Raw genomic sequence first — 23,345 nt, forward strand, 5'->3', positions numbered from 1 at the left:
CTGGTCTGTTGATCGCTTTGACTCCTGGTCCTCCCCCAACACCCCTCCCCTCGCTAGTCGATAGAAGGCAGCAGGTGAGCCTCTCTCATGTCTACTGCGTGGCAGACACTTATCGGTGCTAATGTTCTCATAGGATCCATCTCCAGGTGGGCCTCCTTCCTTCTGTAATTGATCTCAAAGTCTCACGGCTTGTTGCTCACCGCTCCTCCCTCAGTGCTGTAGCACATGCCAGTCACTGCCATGTAACCACCCTGCCTTTCTCGTACTGCAAAATTATGGACAATTAGTGTACTGGTGTGAAGTGGCTGTGGTAGACTCCGAGTTTAGAACCTTTTCTCAAAAGGGATAATTTCTTTTCCCCAGCTCTCTGAAAGCCTGCTGTCTACACAACGCACTGTCGCCTAGTGTGTCCATACTTTAGAGTTTCTGATAGACTTCCCCAGCGATGGGATGGCTTTGGGGAAAACAATCAGAGCAGCATTTAGACTCGGGCTACTTTCTGTCAGAAAAAGAGAGAGAGAGAGCCACAGCTCTGGTTTCCGAACCGAACTTGGCACAAACACTGTTCAGAGGTCTGCACGCCATGAGAATAGTCACACCAAGGGTCATGTGAACACATTGACCGCATGCCGGCATGTTTTCGGGCACCTCAGTAGCCCTTGCCACGCAAAAACTACAAATCACGGGACCCCTGACCGGCCATCTATGGCCTTTTCAGGCCGCCGTAAGAGGCCTGTCGTAAACGGAGGTCGTAACCCGTCGATTTATGGGCGTGGCAGGCAAATGATAACCTTTTGAGCCCGTCTAAAGACGGATATGGTATGGTGCGAAATGTTAACTTTGAGAGTGGACAGATTTGCACACTGATAGTTACAAATGGATGATTAACACTGAGGATTTCACTGTGTTTCCGGATAGCACAAATAACAAAAACACTGTTTGTTTTCTTTCATCCAGTTTATTTCTGGACTATTGTATTTTCTTGTCATTGTTCTCCATGGCATTACAAGATACATCGTTCTAATAGCCAAATAGTCACAGGGACAAAAATACAACGATAGCCTAATAAGTAATAAATAAACATTTTGTTTTAAATTAAGCTTGGCAGGCTGATTTCACTGAACGTTCACTGATTATCATCACTGAAAATCTCCCCTACGTTACACTGAAGACGGAAACATTCATTATTATTTTTCTTTTGACCGTCGAAGAGATACGTTAAACGAACTCAACTGGCTAGAACATAGAGAGTAAGGGAAAAGCTAATACAAAACAACATCTCCCATTTCCATTGACACACAAAGACAGCAAACGGACGACCAACAACCTGACTTGCGCTCACAAATTCAGGCCAACCCGCATGGAAACTGTTTTAGACTAAGACTACTATATCTGGAAGCAATAATAAAAGTTTTTAATTGCATAAAACATGTTAAGGCAGCTTAGTAATTCAATACACCTCCCCTTTAACTCTTTAACTTGCTCCGTTTACTTCTCAGCAAGTCAATAAATACTATAATAAATAGACTTGTATTGGTATTCTTTTAGATTTCAAGAGCACCGAATGTGCATACTCTGTATATTAATTATTTTCGTGTATTTAAAAATAATTAGTTCAATAAATAGGATTGAAGTGAGTGAACGTGTCTGTGTGTTTATAATGATGTGAACAAAACATATAGCCTCACATTGCTACTCTATGCAGAGTTTCAACCTGCAGACCCACATGACCGTTAACACAAAAGCACCACAGTTTCACACACCATGCACCTACGACACTTACATCATGTGTAATGTAAAGCAAAACATCTGTAAATGAGTTTACATATTACACACATTTGGAACGTCTGACATCGTTTACCTTATATTTGACCGAAGAACATGCAGGGAACTGTAATGCCTGATTCATACTTATATATATATATATATATATATATGCCGGCGTCTTTGCACTGACAATAGCAGACCTAAACGCTCAGTCGGTTACCAGTGGTGTAAAGTCACTACGTATGTACATTTACAAGTATTTCCAGTTTTCAGTATACTACATCTCAGAGGCCAATATTGTTTTTTACTCCACTACAATTATTTTTTTAACTTTAGTTACTAGTAGTTACTTTGCACATTTATTTCTTTTCACGAAACATATACATTGTGTACAAATTTATACAATTGATAAACTTGTGAAATGGGACATTCTGCATAATGAGTACTTTAATTATTTTTAAGTATATTTTGATACGAATACTTTTGTACTTTTACTCAAGTACATTTTTAATTACCACACTTTGACTTGCAGCAGCAGAGTGTATTTCTATACATTTCAATATTGATACTCATGCTTACTTAAGTAAAGAAACGTGAATACCCTTTTTCCACCACTGAAGCTCACAAGCTGGCGAGACAACGGGTATATAGAACTGCTATTTCCGGCGGCGTGACAGAGCGCTTAACCAAGCACAAATCGGGCATAAGTACACAGACCTTCAACCGAGGACATTACTTTATATAATGCAACTACAGTATTTCTGAATATCAAAAATAGCTATTTGATCCGACACGAAATGAATGTCTACGAATGCTTTGCATTTGACATGGATTGCACATAAGCCCAGCACTATATGTTAGCTGTATATTATTGCACGAGAACCTATACTGTACAGTACATAAATAAGTATATCAGCTGCCCTTAATCTACCTCTTAAGTGGTAATATACAGTAATGCACTAAAAGATGTGATTTTATTACACAGTGGTTTGCCTCACACAATGCCCACTTGCTTATAAGGTAGCATGTTTTGGTTTTTTTTGACACACAGACGAACTATTGTGTTACAAATAGAACACCGAAATGCACATTTCCCTTCTTTTCCGCTACAACTTCGTAATACCTATATTTTAAAGTGCCTCGTCCTTCAAACTTTAGACGTTTCTGTAAATGAAAACCTCTTTGGCCACCTAATAATGTCACTGTAGTTCAAAAATATACGTATTTTCTCAAAAATGACAACACATTATGAGATTAAACAGTACTGTACCATAGATCCAGTCTACAACACCACGACAATGGTACACAGTAAGGTTATACAGATTGACCGTGATTATCACAGATCCACTATAATGCCATCTAATTAGTACATATTTTATGAATGATATACTTTAACTGACTATAGTGAGATGCTTTATTTGCAGACTTTGTTGTGTCTAATACACTGCACTACTCTACGTCCACTACGGGGCGATGACACCAAGACGCGGCGCTATAAACGCATCAGCAGCCAAACTATTGTTTTACAATGGTATGGCGTGACTGGCACGCTTTACGCTGGGAAACCAACGTAAAGCTTCGCTCATTTATAATGTGCGCTGCGGTGGTTTGTGCGCAACTGTTCACAGCGAGACGTCTGGTCAATGTGTTTCAATGAGGATACGATAAGAAAACACTTTTCTTTTTCTCTTTCCGGAGTGGAAAGAAATCTTCACATGCGTGAGCTTATGCTTGCACGCCGGGTGGGTTTCAATCGTTAAGGCCTTTGCAGATAGGGTCTCTATGACCTCATGGACAGCAAATCTGATGCGTTTTAATCATGCGGCAAGTGGGAAAGAACAAATAAATTAAAAACGATTGCTGTCTCCAAAGGCCTTCTTGCGCCACACCACATTTTTCTAGCGGGTTTAATGCACATTAAAGTGCAAATATTGTGACATGTCCAAGGCACGGAGTCACACCGCTGGTCACAGTGCTTTGTTAACTAAGAGCCAACTACAGCGGTACTGCTGGCAGCAAAATAACAATATTAATAATAATAATAATGTGGACACTGGACAGTGACACGCACAGCTGCTGTTGCCAAATCGTTTCTGAATGGTCTGCGCTTGTATAGCGGCGTGTCTCGGTGTGATCACCCCCTCCCTCACAGAGGAGCTCTAAACAGCAGGCATGGCTTCAGTTTCCTAGTAGTATCAGCAGGGCAGTTACTGTACAGTTACTGTAGCTACTGTAGCGCTTCTAGCAGCGCCAGTGCTTGACCTCCGGTCACCCTGACCTCTATAATACAATATCCTCTTAACATTTTTTACAACAGCTACGTCGACGACATATATAATAAATATAACTAAATATATAAATAAATAACGTTATGTTGATTTGTTTTATGTACATAGTTGCTTGTGATTTTTAAGGCTTCAGATTCGGGTCCATATATAGGCTATGAGTGTTTTTTAAAAACGAGCACATAAGATTGCACGAACAACACAAAAACAACAGGGTAATTAATTTCTGCACAGTAAAATGTAACGCTTTCAGAGTTAACCACTTGGTGTGCCTATTTTGAGCATGTCGGATGTGAAATTGGCAGATCTACAAGCTCACGTGATGCGACACGTTTTGTATCAAATAGGGCTCAAGTAAAACGTAAGCCCTATTTTAGTTATATTTAGTCACACGATGATGTAAACACATGTGGCATGGGGTGAGCTCAGATCGGTGAATCAATAGGTTCCACTGCTGTGATCCCAGCGGCACCCGCCCCTCTAGACCGTAAATCACACTGGCTGGACCAGGCTAGTAGTAGATAACCTATTTTTGCCATTTTCAAAGGAAATGGACAATTTTTTATATACTTAACTGTAATGACATGCCCAAAATGGGGACGTGAAAGTGCTTAACAGTGTCTTGTATGAGTGCACTGTCCTCTTCCTCTCAGAATGACTTAATTACTTCCCTGCTCTGAGAGGCTGGCTGCTGGCTCCCTGGCTGCCGCCACCAGCCGGCTTGGCTGCGCTGCAGGCACTCGCTGCACTGCTCCTGTTGCACAGGTCCCTGATCTCCACCAGGCCCTCCTCCAGGGCCTTGACGAACACGGCCGAGCACGTCTCCGTGCTCTCCCGGAAGCTGGACACGCAGAAGAGGACGTGGTCCGCCTGCGGGTTGTAGCACGCCCCGTAGCCGTTGGGCACCACGGGGCCGTAGCAGCAGAACATCTCCACCGAGGTGGGGACCTAGAGAGGGTGCAGGGCAGGCAGTCAGACAGACGCCACATGGAGTCAGTTAGCTCGGCCTGTATAAGGACAGTGGTTCTCAGGGTGGGGGAAAGAATTTTGGACTTTGAAGACCTTTTTAATACCTCATAAAAAGAAAAGAAACAAACTATACTGTAAAACTGGTCAAACATTGGCCAAATTGTCAAATAATATAAGAGAGTAGTTGGAATGACCTGTCCAGCAAGATTGTTTTGGCCATTATCTCTGGAACGGAAAGTTCAATCTTCTCAGTTCAAAGCTTGTTTGAAGCGTGACTTTGAGGACATTCTGGGGCTCAGGGCCCCTGTGAATGTGCACACTTGGCACAAGTCATAATTCGTCCATGTTGTGAGTGGTACTGGTGTGCTTGTGATTTGTCCATTTGCAGCGCATTTCTGAAGTGTTTGTGTTGTCAAATTGATGCATTTTTATAAACTTTAGCGCATCATGTTGGTCTCTCTCGGCCGCCATAGGCTTTACATAGAATGAACCTCACTCATGGTAGAAATCATAATTTACCTAAAGAACGGTCCTTATTTAATGGCGTGACCTTTTAACACAACATAAATAACATAAATGCATTGTGTGCTGTAATAAACTGAAAATGAAAATAGACCACAGCTTACTTGACTGGTGGAGAGGATGAATTGGTTGCTGGCCAGATACGTCTCATCACAAAATATATCTGGTTTCTCCATTTTTAATTCCTTGGCGATCTCCCGGAGCCCAAGTAGATGATTGTCAATCGCCATCCCTGTAATAGCCTGAAAACAGGGGGAAATCATTTTATTTTCCAAAGGCACTCTTCTTTCAACTTAAGCTTCTGGCAGCAAATAGAACATGTGTTCATTCTTGTCAATACTTACTGCGATTGTGAAGCTTGTCTGGGCATTGATTGCATCCCACAGTTTTTTCATTTTTTCGGAATCCTGCAATAGGGAGTGAGAAACAATTGAGTTGACCCATTTAGACCTGAGGCTCATTCTAAAAAAATGTCTTCCGACATTTTTCTGAAAGACCTATGTTTCCATGTCAGTGGTGCTCAACCTTTTTCATGTCAAGAACCCCCAGAATTATCTGTATTTGGCCATGGACCCCCATCTGAAAATATGTTGTTCCAGGGACCCCCCCCCCCCCCCCAGAAGCAAAGATTTGAGTTAAAAACGTTTGCTCTGAAATAATATATATTCAATGATTTGCGCCACATTTTCACGATATAATAAATAAATAGCAGATCTTAGTGCGGCACTCGGTGCCATGCTATGAGCTTGTAGATCTTCTATTTTTCAACAGCTAAAGTATAACATAATGCTTATGGGAAATTGAGTCCAATGCATTACAATGGTGACAGTGCTGCGCATTGTGCACGTACGTTCCTTCTCCGCTCTGTTGTTGTGGTCAAGTGAATTGAAGCGATTACACTGATTTAAAGTGGATTGTCATGACAAGCAACTATCAAGTCGGTGCAGTGGCTTTTCAAAGGTTAGTCAAAACACGGCAGGGAGATCTAGAACACAAATGTTTAATCATAGAATAAGTTATGCAGTACTTACTGCATAACTTATTCTATATTATAAATGCCAATCTGGCAAGCTCACAACACGCCTCGCAAGTGACGTTTCAAGAGGCAGTCCCTATCCACAATGGTATTCTCATCCCCGACTTATCTGATTGTGTCACCTCATCCCTGACCCCCAAAGCACTCTCAATCATACGTGACCCACGTCTGGTCGTATGGGTATTACTATACACGTTTGTGTTCCCACAGCCACACAAGCTCTAACTAAGTAACCAGTCTGATGTGTAGAGCGCCAATCCATGATTTTGTCTCTCTTGTGTGGCTGTAAACCCAGTAGTTTGGATAATTGTCTTATGCGGTATGTTGCACCTACTGTGGAAAATAATGTCTGTCTTGCGGACAAATACACGATCTATCTGTGTGTCTGTCTCTGTCTGTCAGTCTATGAGCATGCCGTTTGCAGATGCGTTATCTGCTTAGAGTTCATCAGTTTTTGGACAGGGGTGGTTAGCAGCATTGACTTTGTCTGAGGGGAGGAGGAGACCGGTGGCACCTGTTTCGTTTTAAGCAGACATGATGAACAGTGATATATGCGGGGGGGGGGGGGGGGGTTCAGTAATTGGGGGGACTTAAGTGTGAAAAATGACTCACGGTGAGCGTGGCGTTCTCATCCGTCATTGCCTTCACAAAGGCCAGGGCCTGGGGAGTGGCAGAGCGGATGTTGTCCACACGCCCCTGCTGGAAGCGCCGGATGGAGGCGCTCTCGTATGTGGAGACGAGCCTTCCGTTGCATCTGAGAACACGCCGGGAAAGAGAACACAACACAAATCACTCCGCTGCCATTATGCCTTTGCAACATTGACATTTTAACCACTTTGAAAAAAATTGTAATTATATACTTTGTTGACCGGCATCCCCCAGGGGTTCTTCTTACTCCACACGGATTGGCAATTCCGTACAACTACTAGAAAACCCCCGAATCTGTACATATTACTACTGTTTTGATCGCGACGGAGGCTCGGCTTTCAATAATAGTGTATGTACAGAATTGCCAATTATACGTTATTTCACCATGTTTGGGTGAGACGGGTTGCTCCACCCCTTCCCTTTTCCCCTCTACACCACATGTACAATTTCAAAGCACAGCCCCAGGCCGTGTGAGGTTTGGTGAGAACATTAGGGGGGGAAAGCAGGAGGTACAATTCACGGGAGAGGACCGTTAACGTTCGAGGTATTAATTTGCTTTGTACGGACAGTCTGCAGAGGCTGTGAGAAGACTGTATATACAGTACCTGTAGAATGCAAGTTGTAGGGCAACTTGTATATACGCGTCTGGACTCATCTTCTGCTTTTTGATGAATTCTTTTCCATAGACTGTGAATTTGTGCACATCCATATCAAGATTTCTCACCAGCCTGGAGGAAGAAAATATGTTGATTAACATTTTGTTTCAACGCTAAGTCTCTGTAGTGTACAGTATGTCATTCCACTGGTGTCTGCAGAGACACATCGTGCTGTATGTATTAGTTCTCCCTACCTCTGGAGTCTGTCGGCGGAGGCTGCCAGCAACCCTTGGATGTGGGGGTTACACTTCCATCGCAGCCTTCGTGGCGGAGGAAGCTCTGTCAAACTTGATGACCTCGCCATCTTAGAGGGACTCCCTGTCCTGTTTTTATGATAATATACAGCATACAGATGTAATTGTTATACAGTTAACATTTTCAACTACTGTACTCCCTTTACCCTCCCATCCCCATACCCCTTGGTGACACAACAGCTCCCATTGGATTTATAGTTTGTCATTGCAGGTTTTCGATGTAACTCATTTGTTCTTAGTGCGAGGACGTTAGGCGACGCAAGGGAGTGGTGCTGTAGAGGCTTGTCTATGAACGGACACAGTGACCTTTATAATCATCACCAATAAGAAGGATTCGCTGAATTTATTTTAATTTCAAGCTTTCTGTAGATTCGTTGTTCTCAAACAGTTTCAGATCAAGGACCACCAAATATGTATAGGTTGTTTGGCTCCCATTTGAAAAGATTTTTAAATACGTTGTGAACTTGTAACTTTACCGTACATATACAGTACACCGGCGGCAGAGGAAACCACGCAAGGCACCAACCTGCTCATCGGGAGCATTTAGGGCTTCAGTGTCTTGCTCAAAGACACTTCAACAACACTTCAACAGGGGCGGCGGTGGCTCAGGGAGGGGCGGCGGTGGCTCAGGGGTAGAGTGCCTGGATGGGAACCGCAAGGTTGCCAGTTCGAACCCGGGCTCCCCCAGAGTTACTGTCGAAGTGTCCTTGAGCAAGACACTGAACCCCTAATTGCTCCCGATGTGCTAGTTGGTGCCTTGCATGGTTTCCGCTGCCATCGGTGTATGAATGGGTGAATGTAATGCACAATCTATGTAAAGCGCCTTGGATAAAGGCGCTATATAAATGCACCATTTACCATTTACAACAATAACTGTATTTGGCCACTTACAGTTTAGAGCCATAAGCTGGACATGTGCCCATTTGGCTAATTCTTGTCCATAGCTTCATGAGACACATATCCACAAATCAGACAGACTAATTGAAAACATGAATACAGTGGCAGGAATTAATGAGAAGTTCAGACTGTGCATTTATTGTGATTATAAAATGTATTAATTATTTTTGAAAGACAAATTATAAATAAGTTTACACATAGCCAGATTCTTATGCCGAGCATAACCAATGGACCTTTGGTTATTTTTGTGACTTTTGTTTTGTCAGTTCTGATCTTGGCTGATGTGCCAACTTAATTATCCCCGTCAGATATTTACTGTATACTCTAATGAGATAGCATTTTAATCAACTGCACAATAACATATTTATGTATGTGCATTGTAAAATTAGCCAGTTGCTTTTCTTGTGCTGCATAATTAGAAAATGCCCAGAGTCAATGTTCTGTGTTTCCTTCATTGTACAGGTTTGATGGATAGGCTAGATGATGACTCTTGAGTCTGAACTGAAATGAGTCAAATGTCAAAGTTCTTTATGCTGAAATAGTTAATTAATTCATTGATTCATAAATTTTATTTTACCTTTAATATTCAGTTAATTTTTTTAAGTGTTCTCTGCTGTCACTGCTCCAAAACCAATTTGGCATCAATGGTCTGCTCTTTATGTTGGCCCCTGTCATGCCCGGTGAGCCAATCTCATGTAATATAAGCTATCTCCAAAGAAAAAGTTTACAGGTTACATGGTCGCTGTCCATGGTGCTGAACTGTGTGTGTGTGTGTGTGTGTGTGTGTGTGTGTGTGTGTGTGTGTGTACAAGACTGTGCATGCGTTGCCGTGTACTATTGTGCTGTGCAGACAGACAGGTGTGGATTCTAGGGTTATTTTGTTTCACATTGTTTGTCCGTTTTAACTAAAACTACAACTTTTAAATAAGAAGTCAAAATCGCATTTAATGTACTCGTATGGCCTACGAACGTGTTTTGCGATGATGTCTCAAATGCTTAGAATTTGTGTGAGAAAATGGTAGTAAGGCTTGTGTTTGTTTGTTGTACAGTGAAGTGACATCTAACTTCATCAGTTACTTAGCACAATCATACAACAGTGCATTTCTGATGGCCACAGGACTGTGTGTACATCATAGCAGTTGGGGAGGTTACGGGCGGGGTTGGGGATGGCAATTGCGATTTCACTTACACACACATAGAGGCGCCACTATTGCTACAAACATCACTGTTTATTGCAGGTAAATATTTACACCAAATTAGGTACAAATGATCTTGTGACTCGTGTGGCAATGACCATCAAACAGGGTTTGGATATTGAATGCAACATCCAATCAACCCGAAATTGATTGTCGTTCGGGCATAATAGATCGCACCTCCATGTTTATTGTTATAGATCATCAACTGCCACTCTAATTCAGCTGTGCCTGAGTTTACAGTAACATCTGGAGTGTTAGGTTAATTAGATTAACCATCTGGACCTTGCTGTGTGTGACCTTTTAGTCGTTGCTTTGGAGTAGAGAGTGTACACATGGAACCAAATGGGATGTCTCAACTGGTACATAATATACAACTATTGTGTGTACAGGAGTGTTTGGCATATACAGTAATACTGTATAGGTTGTGCTTACATGTACTTCATCAGATACTCTGAGCACTGGACCAGCACTATTCCCTCGAAGGCTGAATGCTCGCACACCACTCCACACACCCCGTCCATGCCTACGACAAACTGAGAGAAGGCATCGGGTCATGTAATGAAACAAGGCCTCATACCGGGTATACGATGCATTTCGTCAGTGGTTCTCAACCTGTGACGCGTTGTGAGCTTGTAGAGCAGCTATTTCCAGCATGCAACCAACTGTAGAATTACTTATACTGGATCTCTTGTCCACTAGTCCCTCCCTGACATTTTAGTCTAGTCTTTATTTGTCAACAAAATTGTCAGTATATTTTTGTCATAGTTTCATAGTTTTTAATTTGTTTTTATTCAGTTTTCCTCAGTGTGAAACGGTAGTCGACAAAGACAACACTGGTGATTACGTGAGGATTCTGATGTGACGGCGTGGCCCTGCAGAATATACAGTACCTGCATTGGCTTGTCGTACCAGCGGTTAGCGCCGTTCTTCTCATGGCCTCCTCCGTGGAGCATCAGCAGGGCCCGGTTCGTGTCGCTGCGCTCCGTCCCGCTGGGTTCGTCGAGACATACCACACAGAGACAGCTCTCTATCAGCGCCAGAGACTCCTTGTTGATTGGATCTGCATGGACGAAGGAGTCTCGTTATAAGCTCACTTATAACGGCCTTCCATCCTTTTCATCCTTGCGTCCCTTTTTGTGACATGACATTATAGGCAAAGAATTAAAAAGGTGCAACATGAATTCCAACGCAATCCAGCGAGTAGTTTTACAGATATCGGGTCTGGGACCACGGTTTTGGACAGACCATTGACGGCGTGTGGCTAAATATAGTTGATCCTACTGTATATATATTTTATTTTATCTTACAATTGAGTGGTGAAAAGGAGTGGGTTGTTGTGAGGTCGGACCTTTCACGAGGGCGTCTCTGGCTTGTGCCCATTCGGTTCTGCCGTCCGCGGTCAAGAGACCGAACGGAGGAAGTCTTTCCTCGGCGCTGTCTGCCATTTTCACAATTTTCTCCAGTTGGGCTAAGACATCCATCTCGTTGAGAGGCTTATTCTTCGTGGCCACGTCCAGTACAAAGAACTGAGGAGGAAAAGCGGATCACGATAAATATTTTAACTCTTACACGATCATTAAATCATGTGTCATTTGGAAGAGAGAGCGCATCCACGATGTCCAGCTGTGTCCTTGTTTGTTAATTAGCTCCCTCGTGCGTTTTGATACGTGTTAATTGCTGCGTTAGCTCACTGGTTTGTGGCACACTAGCCTAGATATGTCAGCCATTGGCTGGATATGGTGAAATAAAACTTAGATCTCCTGTTCTGATCAATAAAACATGAAGGCCCTCCAGGGAGGCTCTCAGAGAGAGTGACAGATTATTAACCACTTGAACCCTACAGCGTTGTTGTGTGTTGTCTAACCTCAATGTGTCGTCATGGCATCAGGCGCAAACAAATCAGTCAGCCCCATGGAGATGTAGAACAATTCTCCAGAAACGGGAAGCTTGCAGAGATCATGTGCTTAATAACTAATGGTATAATGTGTCAAACCCTGTGTTGTAAGGAAACGTAGAAGATTTGTTTTCTGTCAGGCCGTCATCCTTTTGTAATCTTTTTGAATCTCTCATTGAGTCATCTCCAACTTTCTAATATCTGTTGGTTTGACAACAAAACATAGAAACCGCCTGAACAACATTGTCAAGATCTGTAAGATAACAGTAAAACAAGCACATATTACTGACAGACGTGTGAACCGTGAACATCCAGACAATGTGCTCTTTGGTGCAAGGGTGACAAAATGAATAGCAAAAAAACCCCAAAGAAAAAGGCGACCAATGGCACTCACACAAATTATTAAAAAGCCTTTATGTAAAGTGGCTACTGCATGGTGTGTGTGTTTTTCACCTTGCCGTGCTGTAGCCAATTTATAATCAGGGCTTTTTCATATTTTCCACTTGGTCAGTTTTTTTCTTATTATTTTTGTTTGCATTGTTATGATCTGTTCTGCTATTGTTACTTCTTGTGTACACTACAGGCACATAAGAGTAACAAGTGCTGACCTGACCTGAGTTCCTTCTGTGACCAACAAGCATTTTGGGAATGCACTGTCACAACTAGTTCCATGCAAGGGATACTAACTTTGCTGTTTTTCCTCAAAGACTGTATCTGCCTAAACTTAAATTAAGAGAAAAAAAAGAAACACGTTTTTCAGCAAGTTGATTTGCTCAGTACTGTCCTCCTTTGCTTTTGTAGCAAATAGATCCTTCTGAACAGAACAGTTTTTGCTGCACCATTTTCCACTGTAAATAATACATAATTTAGGCCACAGACATAAACAAGTCTTGCCACAGACACATTTGGCTGTGTACAGACATGTTGAGCAGGTAGGCCTAATGAAGTTGTTGTTGTAATGGTTATTTTGAAAGGAAAATGCATGTGGTGACTGTGGTCTAACTAATCATGATGCAGAAGCAGCAACTATGCAGAGCCATTTACCAATCATATTAAGGCTATAGTTACAAGGCGACCGCTTATATTGCTTATGCCTAGAATACAAGTATGCCTGCTTGGCAGTATGCCTGCTTGGCAGTATGCCTGCTTGGCATACTTTGTTTGTACTTACTTAATTATGTTCAGTTCCTCTGTGTCTCTGTCACAAAACTGCTCGAGACAAATTGCCCCTTGTGGGATTAATCAAGTTGTTTGAATTGGATCTAATTGAATTGAATCCAACTGAATCGAATCGAGGGCAGACTTTGAATACCAACCCTACAGGCTTCAGATGAAATTAACATATATAGTGTTCTAATATATAGTTCACAGAGAAGAATATTGTGCACATCTCAATGCCTATATTCAGGCCAGGTGCTAGATGTTAGGCCTTAATGGACCAGCGCCATGTTATGATATAGGTTCCTCGGTCAGTGATCATCACACAGTGAGCTGACCTGGTTCTTACGTGCCACGATAATGTGTTCTGGTTCCGAGGCTTGGTTGACGCGGACGTCGAGAACGTCCCTCCTGGGGTCCGGGTAGCGGTAGCAGGTGAAGAGGCGCTCGTACTGCTCCATGCACATGGGTGTCCCCGCCAGCTGACCGCGAGCATAGTCCACCGGCAGCTCCCTCCTGGTGGCAGTATGGTGGGGAAATATACATGAGTGAAAGTACAAAAGTATTGGCGTCAAAATATGCTTAACCCATTTTGACCTGGAAACGATTTCTTCTAACTCCTGACTGTTTTCTTGAAAAAGCAGTTTTTCTATATGTCAGTCGTTCTCAAACACTTTCATGTCACTTTTTTCACGATTCTTCAAAAATAGCAGACCTACAAGCTCGTAGCGCGCCACTCGGTGGCGCGCTATGGATCCGAGATATAGTGGAGTAGAAATAAAAGTACCTAAAAATTGTACTTAATTAAGTACAGTACTTAAGTAAATGTACTTAGTTACTACACCATAATGTAGGCAAGTACAACACAACACAAGTTACACAACTGTGGCTGAATTGCAGTGCTACTTCTATCGAGAAATAAAAAATGGTATGGTATGCACTCTATTAAGGAGAGTACTGTTTTATTATCTGTTGTGACACTGTATGCAGTAACAGGATTGGTTTTAGGTTTCCTTCTGAATCAATTCATGACAGTTATGACTCCTGGTGGGGGCAATAAATCATGCATGGTGAACTTACGCATCAATGAGAGCCTTGTATTCCAAAACGCCTATGACGAGGTGAGCAGCAAACCTGAAATGATTGAAAAAGACAAGGAGAGGAGAAGTCACATTGTTTGCAACACATGAACTCTTCAGACTCCTTTTTGTTTTATGAATTGACTCGTTTGAACCTGTAGTAAACTATTGATTGTATGGTCACACTTTCTCTTCTTTCGGCGGAGCAGTGGTAATAATCACAGGCACAGTGGCAAATTACCAGGATGAAAGGTGCAAGCTGTTGTGTGTGCACGTGACCGAACTACAGTACGTACGTGTGTGTGTGTGTGTGTGTGTGCGTGTGTGCGTGTATGTGTGTGTGCGTGTGTGTGTGTGTGTGCGTGAGCGAGTGGTACTTGTGCAGATATGGAAAAAAACAAAGCGTCCTGTCAGATCTCGTATTGTGTGTCATTTGTCTCGCTGTTATTACGTTCAATCCCTGGATCAATGCAAAGGATGGGGCCTCGCCGCATCCCCCCCCCCCCCCCCCCCCCCCAAACGAGGACCTGACTAGCGGTCTCGGCGGAGAGCTTGGACCTGTCACTCTCAATCTAATAAGTGGCTCTGTCTGTATGTTTACCAGCTGCTCAGGGTGCTCTGGAAATATTCACTTAGTGCCGCGAGCTGACAGAAGCTAATGGCGAGTTACAGGCACAGTCTGGCTGCTGTTAGTGTCTGGCAGCAGGGCCGCTGGCTCATTTAATAACAGGCAGAAATTTAGCCAATTCATGACGTTGACAGTCACTGATACGCTGCATGTTTGTAAAAACAAAAAAAGAAGAAATCTGATCTTAATCTGCGTCCATGCTTCCCCAATGGAGCATAAAGCTCTCAGCAGCTACAGAAGTTAGTGCAGTGTTTCCCAAACACACACTCACGCATGCCTGCATTGCATTGCCTGAGCTTGTATATCTGCTATTTTAATATATATTTTTAAAGGGCTTAAGTGGTAAGACCTGAGGCCATTCTACAAATGCCTTATAAATCAGTCATTCTCAAACTTCACAAATATGTTCAAAAATAGCTGATCTACAAGCTCACAGCTTGTAGGCTACCCCTGTTTGAATGGTTTCATTTGTTTGACTTTGGACGTGGAATCAGCAGCTTAGGCCTGTAGCGTGTGACGTTTGGTGGATGCTTTTCTTCAGACACACTTATTACAGTATAGCACGAGTGTGTAGCCTGAGTGACTCCAGTGTGTAGGCCTATGTGTGTGTAGCCTGAGTGACTCCAGTGTGTAGGCCTATGTGTGTGTGTAGCCTGAGTGACTCCAGTGTGTAGCCTGAGTGACTCCAGTGTGTAAGGCCTACGTGTGTAGCCTGAGTGACTCCAGTGTGTAGCCTGAGTGACTCCAGTGTGTAAGGCCTACGTGTGTAGCCTGAGTGACTCCAGTGTGTAGACCTACGTGTGTAGCCTGGTGCTGCGTTCACACGGGCACATGCAAAGTCTACCATTCATTCTCAATGGAAGCCAGCAACATAAAGATACATGTGACGTTTGTAGCTGCTACAAAGCTACAAAAAAGAGTCAGTGAATCCTCGTGGGGTTCAGACTCATAGCGAGGATTCACTGACGCGTCTTCCAGCGGGGAGGAAGCGTCAGTGAATCCTCGCTGTGAGTCTGAACCCCCTCTACCCATATGGACTTGCCACTGTATGTAACTCATTCTTTTTTTTTTAAGATATTTTTGGGGCTTTTTGCCTTTATTGATAGATGTGACAGTGTAGTAGTAGGTAGACAGGAAACAGCGGAGTGAGATGGGGGGCGGAAGACACACAGTAAAGTTCGCACACTGTCATGCTGGATTACCAGCCAAAGTGCCTGGACCGCTAACAATTTACAATTTAGGCATGCATTTAGCAGACGCTCTTAATCCAGAGCGACTTACATTAAGCAAGAACTAAGCCGTCCCAGGCCGTATGTAACGCATTCTAATTAGATTCCGGAAAATGGCCTCCTCCTCATAGCATCCTCATTAGTGTCTGGTGTGCATGGTAGGTAGAGCACCATCAGTCATCAGTGTTTCGTGAGCAGAGGTTGGTAGAGTAGCCAAAAACATGTACTCCAGTAAAATGTATTGTTAAAATGATGATGATTCTGAATGATAAAGTAAAAGTAGTCATCCAAGTAATTACTTGAGTAAGAGTAAGACAATGTCTTGTGAAAAGACTACTCAAGTGATGAGTGTACTTCATGTGCTCGGATTTATTGTTTGAATAATCAGAACGTAAAATATAAAATGAATAAATTATACATGCTTGTCCAATGGAAATAAACAAAATTGGCTGACGTCTCTCTGAACGAATTAAAGAAATAGAACGTGCATTAAATTAAAAATGGCTAAAAAGTAATAAGCAAGTGAAATATGTGTTGAATTTAGACTACTCTATAGTAAAATTTACTTAAAAATGTTACTTAGGTAAATGTAACTAATTACGACCCACCGGCACCTCTGCTCATAAGAGGGGTGGATGAATGCCCCACACACACCCATAGACATATAGAGTTAGACACCTCTTCCGGCTCTGGGCCGTCTGTATCTCAACGGAAGGCAAAGGGAGGCAATGGCGATGCGTGATTGGATTGCATTGACAAAGCTTTACCGGGGTTCCTTGCGAAGCATAGCGGAAGCAAAACGGAAGAACGTAAGGGGACGTTAATTCGGTAGGCCAATCAGAGGCCCGACTCCCTCTTTCCCAGCAGCACTTACTTGCCTTCCGAGATTCCACTTGACTTCCTCCTCCCGTTGGAGACGGGTCGCTCCAACCAACTGCAGCGACCAATGAGGCATCTATATTTTTTTAATATTTAAGCCCACACCCATTAACCCATTTTAACCTGAGATCAGATTGTAAAAATGTCTTCTACATCCTGACAGTTTTCTGAAAAAGCCATGTTTCTATGTCAGTCGTTCTTCGATTTTTCAAAAATATAGCAGACCTACATCCTCGTAGCTTGTAGATCTGCTATTTTTCAATAGCTAAAGCATAACATAATGCTAACCTAAAATGGGTTAAAGTGAGATGGTGAGTTGCAGCAGTATATGGGGTATTGATTGATTGATTGAATGTATAACAGTACAGTTGTACTTGTAATTGTACAATTACGCAAGCAATGCTAAAATGATAACCTCGATGATTATTATGGTCATTTTCACCGAATGCAGGACACATACCTGATTGCGTCTTTCTCGACTCTGAAGGTTTGTTTGGGAAAAACCATGACAGGACTGGAGTTGACTGGCAGCGCGAGTTTGTTGTTCAAATACATGTCCTCAAGCCAGTAGTCATACACCTGAGACAGACGGGGGAACACGCAGAACAATAAGGAGTACACCATAACTTATACTATATGTCTTAACAACACATACAGTGGAAATAGCTCATATCTACAGGCTCAACGCGTCACATCTTGACAAGGACGGCGGGTTGACAGTGGTGTTTGTTCAACGAACGTCTGGGTTTTAGTGTACGGTCTACGTTTGTTTAACTTTTTTTGATTCATCTTCTTGTCTTTGATTCATGAGAGCCGCTGTACGGGCGATGGGGTGAAAAGCCATTACAGTGTATCGTGGCGTGGCGAAAAAGGGTGGTGGGTGAGAGTTGATGGGAGCGTGGGAGAGTGATGGATATCAGTGAGCTGGAGGAACCGTGGACTGACTGATCACCACGAGGATAGAACGAAGCAACAGACCCCAAGGACGAGGCTCCAATTGATCTGTGTTTTATGGCGTGGCTCTGAAAGAGAATGAAGCCTCAGCCTTATACTTGCGTGCCAGTGTCGTGCTTAGTAAATATCAGATATACAAGCTCACAGTGTGCCACGAATGTGATGCGCTGTGAGCCTGTATATCTGCTATTTACGCCATGCAACACCAGTGTGCAACTAAGTATAAATCAGGCTTAAGCCGTCAATGGGAGGGTCTGTCTGGGTGACTGTCTGCTGGAGCTAATCGCGGAAACCGCTCAACTGATCAAGGCCGAATTTCTTGTGCACGCTGTGTCGCTGTCACTGGGCTGACAAAACAGGAAAGGGCGCACACCAGTGTTGGTGAGGTGCTGGCCTAAGGCAGTAAATAACACACCAGTGTTGGTGAGGTGCTGGCCTAAGGCAGTAAATAACACACCAGTGTTGGTGAGGTGCTGGCCTAAGGCAGTAAACGAGTAAAAAATAAGAAAAAGGCTGCACACTCGTAGCCACGATGCTGTATATTTATTGACAAGAATCAGAGGTCTTCTTCAGGGAAGACCTCCGGCTGTCACTGGGCTACCATAGAATCCCACAACAGTCAAGCCATCTATATTAGGCCGCACTCACATTCGCGTGCAGCATGCGCCCGCCCCATACACACCCATTCACGGGAGGGGGGAGGTGAAGAGAAGGGAAATGAATGGGTGTGTATGGGGCGGACGCATGCTGCACGCGAATGTGAGTGCCGCCTAATGAAGTGAGGCCACACTCGAATCAGTCGAATCAGGCTGAAACCTTGCCCAGATGTGGGCGTCATATTCGTCATAGATATCATAATGTCATAGAGATGACTGGCGTCACAGACTGACCACATGCAATCAGAGATCCACATGAAGCCGCACTTTTATCTGGTCTGGTTTTATAATGTTCAGAAATGGATCTCATGATCTATCTGTGATACTGTTTTGTTGTGATATGAGCACAATCTATTCTATATGGCTGTGTGAATAATATGGTTCTCACTTTTGTATGGGAGGAAGCATGTACACCACAAAATACTGTGTGTTGTTCATTGTAAACATGGATCCAGAAAGGATTTTGCAGTGTAGAATCTGAAGATGATTGATTGATTGATTGAAGACTGTACAGACTGTACAGTTCAGTACAAGGTCTGCTAAGAGGATTTAAAAACCTAGGAAGCCGGTGACTTGTTTCCATCGGGGTCCTTCATATTCAATTCATCAGAGTTATAGGTTTCATTTTTCTTAGGATACACACATGCCTCTCTAATTGGGCGGCTCCAGCATGTCTGTTGTCCTCACTTAACTGCTGAGGTACGTCTGTCTCTGGCAGACTGCACAGATAGTTAACCTCATGAACCCGTGTGAAGATCACAACACTGACCTCATCTAACCCTGGATAACCTGGATCATAACCTAGATCTGCATGGATCCGGCCAGCAACTCTACATCTGACCTCAAACCCTTAGATCTCCATATATGGAGCTGACCTGTTCTGACATTCCATGTTTATCCTTCCCCACCTGTCCTTCCTGTTCTGACATTCCATTATGTTGATCTGACCTCATCAAACCCTGTACACTCAAGACACGCTCCATTTTGGCCAGTACAGAATTCATTCCATACAGTATGTTGATTTGACCCCCCATGCCAAAGCGCCAGCGCTCCCACAACCCACAACCCTGTTGTGGGTTCGACTTTGAACGCTGCCTAGGGTCCACGTCAGAAAGGGCATGCGGTTACGACGCGTTCCTGACGCCAAATCAAATGTGTTCAGATCTGAGCTAAATCTCCTGAAAACCCTTCCTTTTGTTTTATTATTTTAAGAACAAAACAAAAGTATAGAAAATTGACGATCCCCAAGCTTGTAGATCTGCTATTTTGTCTACTAAAGTAGGGCATTAATTCACTAAAGTGAAAAATCACCCTTGTGTGAAGTGAGGGGCGCTCTTATCGCCAAACATGATCATATAGGCCTACATCACATTCCGTGCACATGCAGCCAATCAAATCATTCCAAATGTGATACACACAACACACAAAGCTGTGCTTAGCGCCCTCAAAAAAGAAATACGATGTTTCTGCCTGACAGCAACGACATGAGATAGTTAAGACTTGTAAATTCAAGCCCAATTTAAACTCCCATTGCGCACGTTGGTATTGCATGCTAACAACAACAACAACTGATGTTTCTTCAAGCCAATAATGAGTGATATCAGGCATTATTACCCAGTTGGTCGTCTTGTCCCTTTTCTCCAGAAGCCTCTTCTGCAGTGCTTCACCGAGGCCCCCGGGGGCCCCGAACCTCTCCACTATGACCTTGGTTTTGGTGAACTGCTCCTCGGCCACCAGGTGTTGGACACATTTCAGATACGTGTCCAAAGTCTGTTTGAGCGGTGGCACCGGGACCTTGGGCAAGGCCTGGGATTATAAAAAATATATGAAAAACACAAGATGTGAGGGATGGATTAAGACTCAAGGAGGCCAATGCTGGGAGGATTAGATTATATCTTTTAGGGCCCCCCACTGTATTTATATCGGCCACAAGACTTCTCATATACGTCATCATTAGTGCCCTAAATAAACATTAAAGTCCATAGACTTGACTGGAAAACGATTTACGTCATGAGTGCTCTAAACAAACATTAAAGTTAGTCCATAGACCATGGCTCTAAAGTGTTCTAATCAAACATTAAAGTCTGTAGACTTGACTGGCTCTAAAGTGCTCTAAATACACATTGTAATATCCTCAAAGTCCATAGACTTACCTTGCAAACTATAGTGCTCTAATTTGACCTAATTTCTCCTTTCATTGTCAATGGCAAATATGAGACGTGTGTGGACAAAAGCTGTATATAGGAGGGGCTAACGACCCTCATAAAAAGGCTATACTTGGCTTAGTTAAATGAGTGAATGGCAACCCATAACTTTATGTGCTTACTTTTTTTGGTCAGGTCCTGTTCTTATCGAGATGTCTTTTAATGATTGGTCTGACTGCCTATTTTACACATTTTGTTTCTTATTGCTTTGCTTTTGTTTTAAACATTGAGCATTGAAACACTTTGTGACTGTCATTGTCTGCAAAAGGAGCATGCTCTATGAATGAAATCTACTAAACTTACTTTCTTTCTTACTTACTTACTTACTTTTCACTCTTATCATACATCATATACATCACACTCTGTGCTCAGCCAATCAAATCATCACAAATGTCATTTCTGGCCAATCACAATTTGCGTCTTCACTTTTCTGTCCTCACTTTTGGCTTCAATGTTTGTGTTTACACAGACACGAATCAAGAGGCTCTAACCAACGCCTCCCAATACATAAAACATGGTCCCTGCAGTTGATACAAAATATTTATCTCTGGGACCCAAATATACACTTTAAAATATTCAGTGTCAACACTGAGCGTGTTTCACGCAGTGTTATAATTTGGTTCCTATACTATCAGTAATTTAGCTGCAGGGACCCCACATCCAAAAGTTGCAATTTCACTGCAAATTGTTTATTTAATTGCTTGTATTATTAAAAGCAGCATTAATAATCAATCATTCAGAACTGTTTGAGATATGTGAATAAATTCCATTCCATTAGTCCCATTTATAGTCTGGTAACCTACTTGGAAAATATCCTGTTGAAGGAAAGAAAATACAAATTGTTCTGTCTGACTTTTGCAATAATTAAGAAATGACATATCCTAATGTTAGTTTCCCAGGCTGTTAACTGATCAGTATGTTGAAATTGTACTAAATCAATTCAATCTTGGATTTATAGTATATGGAATTCACTTTCTTTATATAACTGCCCAACTTTATTTAATCAAATTATTACAATTTGCATAAATATATATTGCCTCATAGTCATAAAGTGGTTGTAAATTATTTGACTTTGTACTGTTGTTGTACCCGTTAAACATCTCTGTCGGTTGTGGATGAGGAGCCAGCCAACATCAGGCGCTCAACTCCTGCAGTTGATGCCAAGTTAGCGAGTTAGCAATACTTATATTATCGGTTATTATAATCTATCCTGGCTATCAGTATATTTACATATATGTTTTAGTTCTTTGTAATTTCTGACGATCTACTCTTTTGGGAAATAATTGTGCATGGTCTACCCAGCTATTCAGACACAGTATTCATAGTAAAATAGACTAATAATAACAGCGATGATTAGATCTGATGTCCTATAGTGACTGACGCGTCAAGATAGCAATGCAATTAGTCAATATATTATATTTAAACATGCAGGCTGCAGAGTTTACGTGGCATATTATTGTTAAATTCCTTAGAAAGATGCAGTTCTCAACATTCTATCAAATCAATGTTGTGCCTTTGCACCATCACGACGAATTAACTTTAAGTGCGTAATTCCCCTGGCATGACATCCAAATTGATCAACAAACTAGTAAAACACTTTCACTTTCGTACTTCGCTCTCCCGGCCTCTCGACGGCTGTCTCTCCAGGATAGGCATCGTTGTTGTGGACCAGGTGCACTGAGCGGGAAGTAATGTGGAAAACCCTCTAAAGTTGATTGAAGTTCAGCCTTTTTCAACAAGATCGATATGTTGAAGCCTTTCAAATAGAATACAACAGTAATAATTAAGAACTATATAGGCATATCGCAAAAGGCAAATACATGACGATGCAATTAAATGCATGACTTTGGTTTTCAATTACGCCAATGTTGCATGCAGCACGCCACGCTCATGCAAAATTTGGAGGGCTGAGACATCACGAGGGATGTCAAGCATTGCTTACCTGAACAGTGGCGGAACGGTCTTTACAACTTCAAGGAGTCAAAGGGATGCTAAAGATCACATGTTGTCCCAGGTCCACTTCGCGGTGTCCTGTCCCATCACATAACTCCTCTTGTGAGCGAAGGAATGCATATCATCCACGCCGGAACATACTGTAAGCCTCGGCTTTAAACGAGCACTTTGGAGAGATGCTGAAGGTGTTTGTCTCATCCAGCCCCCTTGAGGCGCAGCAAACTCCTCCCATCGCCATCCAATTCGCGGAACATATTATTTGACAGCTTGTTTTATTTCCCTGCCCACCTCGGAACGCGAGGCGATACTTCTTTGACAACCCCAAAGTCTACAGATCTCATGCGGCGTTCTGGTGGCAACACTTGTCTGACCGACTGGAAGTCGAGCCATTCTTTATGGAATGAATCAGATATTTTGTTTCGAAGTGAAGGCAACTAAATAATTATGCTGTACTTTATTTCTCAAGAACTCTGTCGGTGCA

The 23,345-nt window shown here is 42.7% G+C and overlaps 1 protein-coding gene across 1 annotated transcript; it reads right to left on the reverse strand.

Moving 5' to 3' along the window:
- Positions 1 to 4,715: 4,715 nt before the first annotated feature.
- Positions 4,716 to 22,567, reverse strand: chatb (choline O-acetyltransferase b; the record flags this gene model as incomplete). Its single annotated transcript, XM_080789339.1, has 14 exons — positions 4,716 to 5,000; positions 5,648 to 5,785; positions 5,888 to 5,950; positions 7,192 to 7,333; positions 7,833 to 7,955; positions 8,078 to 8,206; positions 10,663 to 10,763; positions 11,121 to 11,290; positions 11,579 to 11,756; positions 13,621 to 13,798; positions 14,363 to 14,416; positions 17,558 to 17,676; positions 20,322 to 20,513; positions 22,523 to 22,567. 14 exons carry the CDS (start codon positions 22,565 to 22,567, stop codon positions 4,716 to 4,718), a joined length of 1,917 nt encoding a protein of 638 aa, XP_080645465.1.
- Positions 22,568 to 23,345: the final 778 nt, after the last annotated feature.

Source organism: Protomyctophum bolini, assembly GCF_963924005.1.
Source record: "Protomyctophum bolini genome assembly, chromosome: 18".
NCBI classification, from domain to species: domain Eukaryota; kingdom Metazoa; phylum Chordata; class Actinopteri; order Myctophiformes; family Myctophidae; genus Protomyctophum; species Protomyctophum bolini.